Genomic DNA, 7,737 nt, shown 5'->3' with positions numbered 1-7,737 from the left:
ACGAAAATAAAGGACTAGAGATATTTCTTTTTAAGAAACCTATCATTGGAGTACCCATACCCATATATTAACTATTCTTCCTTCTTATCAATTTTCAGAGTAGGATTAAAAATTATCATAAACAAAAATGACTTGCTAAAAAACCACCACCAAAAAGATCAAAGCACATGGGAGGAAAAACAAAACTTTAAAGTTTTTTAAACTTCATTATTTTACAATAGAAGATTATAACTACTATCAATAATCAACATAAGATGATTTTCAATAAATAGTTGATGGCAACCCTCAAAAGAAAAACAAACAGAATCTTGAGACGGGAGAGGAGTTGAATCTGTCAACCGAAGAGACTTAGCGTGACTCAAAAGGTGAGCGCCACGGGATGAGACGATGTTCTAATTATTCTTGGTGCTGCCATATGATGCGACGGTGATTTAACTATTCTTGGTGCTTCATTCTCGGAGCCTTTGTCAACATCTCATTCTCTATGCTTATTTGAAAACATTGGATTATCATCTCACCACATAACATTCACAATTGATCCGAATCACCTGGGATCATGATTTGAGGAATCGAATTGGATCGATCAATTCAATCAGTTAGAATTGACCTTGGATCAGTAATCAATATTGGCTTTGACCAATTTGGATTCTTGGCCAATACCAAGTGATTCAGAGTCCACAATCCTCTGCAGAGTCCACAATCCTCTGCAATGAACAGTGAGATGCAGTGAGCATTGGATGGCTGAGATCATCTGGACACGTGCCCCAAAGAGTTCCTTGTCACCCGATGCTCACTGTAACAATGCAATGGCTGAAGACGATATTCTGGCAGTGGATCGATAGGGATTAAGGGTAAAATGGTCCAAAAATGGTTTTAAAACCTAAAAGTAAGGGCATTTCTATCTAATCCAGAGCAATCCGGATCCTCATCGGCCTTGACCAATCCCATTCCCAAAACGGAATTCTCAAACCTTGCTCTGGATTATAGCCAAATATACAACAATCAGATTCTCTACTCTAGATCAACATTGAAAGAAGCCTTACAGAGCGGCCTACATTATTGAAGAAGGTAGTAAAACTATAGAAGATAGAAACATCGAGATCCAGTTCCTTAATTTGGAGGGGGGAAGAAGATGGCATCTGCAGTCCTCTTCGACCGGAATAGATTCTCTAACTCTGGATCAACATTGAAAGAAGCCTCAAGCACTTTAGGAGACAAAGCTTTCCACACAGAAGTACTCCCAGCCATATGGGTGAATATGGGACTGCATTCCATCCAAAATTCTCAGAATTAGACACAAAAGATTCAGCAAAAACTAGCAAAGAAATAAATAAATAACCCACTAATGAATTAAAGGCAAGAACAGGAGGTTAGGGATGAACAAACTAAAGTATCCAAATCAAACTTTCTTACATCTATAATATACAAGGGCAGAAGTTGAACTCTCAGAATCTCCTTCTAGTCTAGAAGGGTTATCAGTATAACTAATTCATACATATTCTTGGAGTGTCCAACCCAAAACCCCAAAACCTTGAGGCATTAGGTGGAGATCATGGTTTCAAACAAGGTTATCAAGGCTTAAGGCTGCCCAAGGCGAAGGAGGAAGGCAAAAAATCAAGGCGGCAGGGACCAATTTGGGTCTCAAATCCTCTACAGTGAGCAGTGAGTGGCAATGAGGATCCACAGGCTGGGCCACTGCCTCCCTGCAAATGATTTTTGTGCACCAATTTGACCCTGATTCCAAGTCTAAAATCCTTGTGGAAAAAATTCATAAGTATATGAAGGCATCAAGGACCAAACTGAATCAATATGTGACTATATAACTCCCAACATCTCAACACTCCACCTCGCGAACTAAGGAGCTAACTAAGAAAGGACAACAAAACGGACTCTTATACTATGTTACAGGGTCTAACCCAAAACCACACAGCATTGGGCGTAGGAAATGACAACATATGCATATATACTAAGAAATAAGAATCATCACCAATGAACATAGAATAACAAGATAGTATGACTAAGGTAGGAGAAACTTACTTAGGAGTGGTGATAATGGAGAACCACTCCATGCCATCATCATCGGCAATCTTTGAGACCACGAAGAACCTCGGAACAATAAACAAGTAACCAGCCTTGAGAGTGGTCTCAAGAACACGGCGACCATCAACACCGACGACCTGAACACGGCCACTCCCCCTCACCACGTACGTCACCTGAAAGGCAGCGTCGCAAGAGAAACCAGGGGAACACATAGAATGTCTATCAATCCTTACAAGATCTGCACCAAGTCCAACCTCTCCTACCAAAGGCAAATTCTTAGTGTTCAAGACCACAACACGACCACCATTCTTGATGTCAACATCCAATGGAGCCTCCAAACAGTTAAGAACCAACCCATCTCTGTCCTCCTCCTTGGGCTCTGGCAAGCTCACGCCTTCCTTCAACTTCACGATGCCGCTGCCGGATTGGCTCCCAACGAGGGCCTTTACCATATCTTCCTCCAAGTCCCATGCTCTGCTCACAAGCTCGGAGGAAAACCCAGTGAAGATTCCATTCGATCCAGTCAGATAGAACTCGGTGAATTCACCCACTTTGTGACCTTTGGAGGTATCGCCGAGGAACAGAACAACGAGTTCAGTGTCCTGGTTGTTGTACCACCAGGTCACAACACCGAATGGGAGAGCGAGCGCGTCACCCTCCTTGATTGTGATCACCTTCTCCTCAGCTTCAGGAAGCACAATTCCTGCGATACCATTGCCTGCAAAATCATGACATCCAGATCAACATCAAACAAAGCATGCAAATCTCACAATTAAGAGAGATTTCAACCATCGAAACGGACAAAGCGAAAACCTAAATAAAAAAAATAAAAAATAAAAAAACTCAGAATCATCAACTTAGGAGTGGTTGAAGACGCCGCAAACGATAAAGATCGGTTTAGGATTACGTAAAGGTCAAATTCAACGGGTCGGATATCAATTATGATTTCGTCGTCAATCGAAAGGGCGCGATCGTCAATCTAGTGAAATAACCCAACGCATAGGCACTGAAGTCTAGGTCACATTACAAACATGCAAAGAAAACGATACAGAGTACAAAGAGGAAGGGGGAAGGAGATTTGATTATTGTTACAGTAATAATACCTTGAAGAACATAAGCGACCTTTGAAGAATCAGAATAACGAGGGATGGCGAAACCATCTTTCTGAAGAGCGAGCTTGGCTGCTCCAATGTTGGCTTCACGAAGCATTGGAAGATCAGAAGAGGACCAAGTGAAGTAAGATCCACCATCACCACCGTAGAGTTTCTGAGCCAACTTGGGAGATAGATCAAGATCCATGTCTACTCTGCCTCTGGAATCTCCACTCTAAACAAACAAAAGATGATGGGGAACAAGCTTTGAATTCATAGGTCACAGAGACCCAAAGGAAAAGGCACGAAAACCATCCGGCAAGAGCATTAATAAGAAAGAGAATTAATTAAGGATAAGTTTGAAATTACAGATGTAATTTGTAGAGAGAAAGTTATCTGTTGGACTTGGATAAGGTCTGACATGACCCTGACTAACGAAGACCCAAGGTCAAAGTGAGGTTACTTCCTATACTCTTTACGCTAGTATTTTTGCTCTTTACCTAATTTGGATCGGGTTCTTTACCAAAACTGGATCGGGTTGGTCTGTAGCCCGCGTAATGCACATCCAACTATCAAGATCATGTAGTTTAAGGAGCTCAAATGCAGTCCATGGCATTTTTGGTCGTTGGATACATATTATAATGTGTGTCGCACAACAGAGGATCCTGATCCACTTATACTATCCCAAGCAAGAGTATCCATCACGTTGCCATGTGTCAAAATGGAATCAAAATTGAATTGTATCGTGTATTATTTATAATCTAAACATAAAGAAATGATCTGATTCTGATTTTTTAAGTTTTTTGTCCGATGTGATTTGGTTTAGAATCTAGAAATATAATAAAAATCATCTCCATTGGTCTTGGTGGAGGTACACATCTCCTGTGATCTTGACATAGGCACACCTTTAAACAACTGGTGTGAAAAGATCGTATTATCACACACTAAAATGCTCGATCAACAAACCGAATTATACCCGGTAAATAGAGTCGGATAATAGAGCATCCAAGCTGAATCTGATCCGTCATTCGGTAAACAGATTGGGATAATAGTATATCCAAGTCGAATCGGATCCGTTTACATCCCTTGCTTACATATTGTACTGTACTTGAACCAGAGCTTAAAAACACAGAATCAGTATCCAGATCGGTCCTGGCCAATTCAGATCCAATCCTGGATTAGAATCCGGTCTTGATCGGGCACCAGAATCACTGTGTAGATCCATACATCCAGCTTCCATACAAGGATCGATCCGATCCGATTTTTACTTCCCCTGGCTCTGATGCAGTTATTCCTCAATGGTGACAGGCTTTATAATAAAAATATGGGTTCTCTCTTTTCTGGGTGTAAGGTAGCAAAGATATCAAGGTATTCAGCCAAGCCATTTCACAGAGTTTCTCCAAATGATACATCATCAATTCTAGATATATAATAAGAATAAGTTGAGGTTTACCAAATGGGCAGGATCCCCATGATCACCAAACAGAACTAGACAAACAAAACCACATTCATTAAAACCGCCCAAAACAGTAAAATAAATGGCTAAATTCTTCACAAGACTACAAAGGAGGAGCATATCCTGCGAGATGTTTGGAATCCACCCCTGATTCGCACACCAATGCTACCTGCCCAGTTCGTGCAACCTTCAGAAAGCAGGAACATTCTCAAGGAGACAAGAAAGAAAAACCAACACCAGAAAGACAAAAGCAAAACAGAAAATATAGACAGGTTAAAAGGTATGTGATCTTGGGGTTCAGAAAGCCAAAAAGCACAAAACAGTCTCTGTGACCTGTTTGCATTTTCAGCTCATCTTGTTTGGACAAAAACACAACCAAGATGGCCGCATGAGAAGACTGGTCAATCAACTATTGAACCCCCCCAAATGGAACAATAAAGAACTAGATTTCATCTAGAAGACAAACCTCACAAATGCCATATCGTTTTAACAACCTCTGCAGTGCAACCATTTTATCCAAATCCCCTGTAAGCTGCATTGCATAAGAAAAACCATGTTTTTAATACAAACAACAAAAATAGGAAAACAGGGAAAAGAACTAAGGAAAAAGTATCTCTGACAGGAAAGCCAAAAATTACTAGTCCATCAGCAGCATTACCCAAAAAATTAAGTGAGGCCCACTCTAGATAAATCCCAAATAAATTTATGAAATTGTCCAACCATTAGACTCCCAAAAGAAACTAGGTCTTGGCTCATCAGTTCAATCAGAGCTCAGTCAGGTCATGAGTTTGCTCATTAAGGGTTGTAACCCTATACAAGTCCTGGCTGTGCAGGGTCCTAGGATAGGTGGACTGGGGTTGGTCCTAAATTTCAGCATTCTTTTTGGCCAGCCTTGGAATTGAACCTGCATCTTTACACTGCCAGCCAGAGCTGGACTTTATGAATTTGCTCATAAGGCTTTAACAGATTAAATGAAGCATGACAAATGGTTACCCACCATTTTGAATTTATTTTAGAGAATGCATTGACTTGGTAAAATTATAAACCATTCATCCCAACTAGAAACATATTATATGTATAACCACATTAGGCTTCTAGTAGACTAGTACCATGCAAAATTATCTGTACTGATCATGGATTTAGCTCTCACTATCAGTATCAGTATTGGTCTCTGCCGATACCAATCCGGATAATCGGAGAGGATCAATGGGTATCGGTCACTTTTGTCCCTTGCTTTTCAGAAAAAGTACTTTTTTATACTCTTTTACCCCTGAAACGATCCAGATAACCGATCTGGATCGGTCAAGGATTGGGGATCGGTCTCAGCTGATACCGATACGAAATGACCGATAGGGATGATACGATACCGATACTTGAAACCATGGTACTGATACAACCTAATAGTGATTTCAAGAAATTAGGTAAACATTGAATAGAAATATTTGCCTGAAGGATGATTGAACGATCAGACACATCAACAGCTCTGGCCCGGAAAATGCTTGCAATGTCAAGAACATCTCTTCGTGCCAGCTGTGTTTGCAGCAACCTTTATCAGCATCAGTTCACGCTCAGCAAATGGCAAGTGAGTGATATCTCGAACCTGAAACAACAAGAACCTTTGTTTTCTAAGCACCTGAACTTCACACTCCATCTTGACAATCTAAATGGGTCCTGACTTAAGGTATTTTACCCTTCTCTGGCCTGGGAAAAGCTGGGAACTCTAGAATTTCAAGCAAAAAAAGCCAGCAGGATAATCATCATCATTTAATCAGTAGCATTCTTGCTTGGTAATTCAAGAACAAATGAGCAAAACCCTCAATGGGATTTGTAAACTGGGTGTAATTAAGGTTAGTAAGTCAATCAGAAAGAACAAAGTAATTATTTGGTAATCCCACAGTGGCTTCTCCATTTTAACAGGAGAAGAATGAAGATAAAAGTACCATGATAGTATCCATCAGTAATATTTTGCAGAAGGTACTCCAAGTACTGTTGTCTCCACTGCAAATATCACGAAATGCCAAAAAAAAAAAAAAAAAAAATTGCAATGAATGAAATCTAATAAATAAATTGAATACTCCAACCTCATGAATGTCAACAAGCTTATAAAGTTGTTGAACCAATTTCCCAATTGACTCATCAGTGCCACAGACAACAGTTGTAATCCAAGAAGTTCCTTCTTTTTCTGCAGAAGCAACAGCTAGACTCTGAAGCAAGAAATGAAGACAATCAGACACATAAAAAAGCCATGAAGAGGAAACAGAAAAAGCACATAAAGAATCCAGTTCAAACAATACAGACCTGAATGTTATACCCTCTACGAGCTAAAACCCCTGTAACAAGGTTTAAAACACCTGCACAGTCATTTACAAGCACAGACAATGTGTGCGACTGAAGCCCACTAGACTGCAAATTATCACAAATAGCAAGAAGCCCAATCTGATTTGAGAATAACTGTGGAAAATTTAACTACCAGGGACCCCACCAATCGAAGATTACATGATCAGAGTTAAGAGTTGATCAAATGGAATCCACTTTATTAGGACCAGAAGAAATTTAAGTACCAATGAAACACAACGGAGTGACACAGAAGATCAAATCAGGGAGGTATAACCAAGCTTTTAGACAAGAACGCCCATTTCCTCAATAAGTTAGTTTACATAACAGACAGAAAATAAAGCCTCCAAAGTGGTACATGATTATCTACATCATCATCAAGAACACTGCAATGAGCATCAAGAACCTGATTCACTGTAAAGCTTCCATCATAAGGTTCCATGGGATAGACATTGCCCTTCATGTAACAACAAAAAAAATTAGAATATAACTAATCCACAATAACTGACAAAAGAAAGATGAGGTTAAACCACATGATGAAGATAAAATGGATGACAAAATAATACAGCGTATATTCAATGAAGTATGGTTGAGGATTACTGTCAATAGATGTCAATAGGAGAGTAAATCGCTAACAATTTTTACCAAGACACCTTAAAACCTGAAAATTTTCTTCTTAGTTCTCACCCCCAGATGAAATACATCCCAAGGTGACCAGGCAACAACTTCAAAATTCTAGCAACCACCCAATATTAAATCATCGACCAGAATACATTTTCATGTATTTATTTATCTGCTTTCTTTTGGGGGGGGGGG

General features: G+C 39.8%; 1 protein-coding gene and 1 pseudogene across 1 annotated transcript; both read right to left on the bottom strand.

The window, feature by feature from the left end:
- Positions 1 to 961: 961 nt before the first annotated feature.
- LOC122069388 (glutelin type-D 1-like) lies at positions 962 to 3,470 on the bottom strand. Its single transcript, XM_042633389.1, has 3 exons — positions 3,144 to 3,470; positions 2,038 to 2,758; positions 962 to 1,264 (listed from the first exon to the last, which is right to left on the bottom strand). Exons 1-3 carry the CDS (start codon positions 3,337 to 3,339, stop codon positions 1,111 to 1,113), a joined length of 1,071 nt encoding a protein of 356 aa, XP_042489323.1. The 5' UTR covers positions 3,340 to 3,470; the 3' UTR covers positions 962 to 1,110.
- A 1,032-nt stretch (positions 3,471 to 4,502) lies between these two features.
- Positions 4,503 to 7,737, bottom strand: part of LOC122069395 — a 5,047-nt pseudogene continuing 1,812 nt past the window's right edge.

The sequence above is a fragment of the Macadamia integrifolia genome, unplaced genomic scaffold (genome assembly GCF_013358625.1).
Source record: "Macadamia integrifolia cultivar HAES 741 unplaced genomic scaffold, SCU_Mint_v3 scaffold595, whole genome shotgun sequence".
Lineage (NCBI taxonomy): Eukaryota > Viridiplantae > Streptophyta > Magnoliopsida > Proteales > Proteaceae > Macadamia > Macadamia integrifolia.
This window is presented reverse-complemented; position numbering and strand designations above follow the sequence as displayed.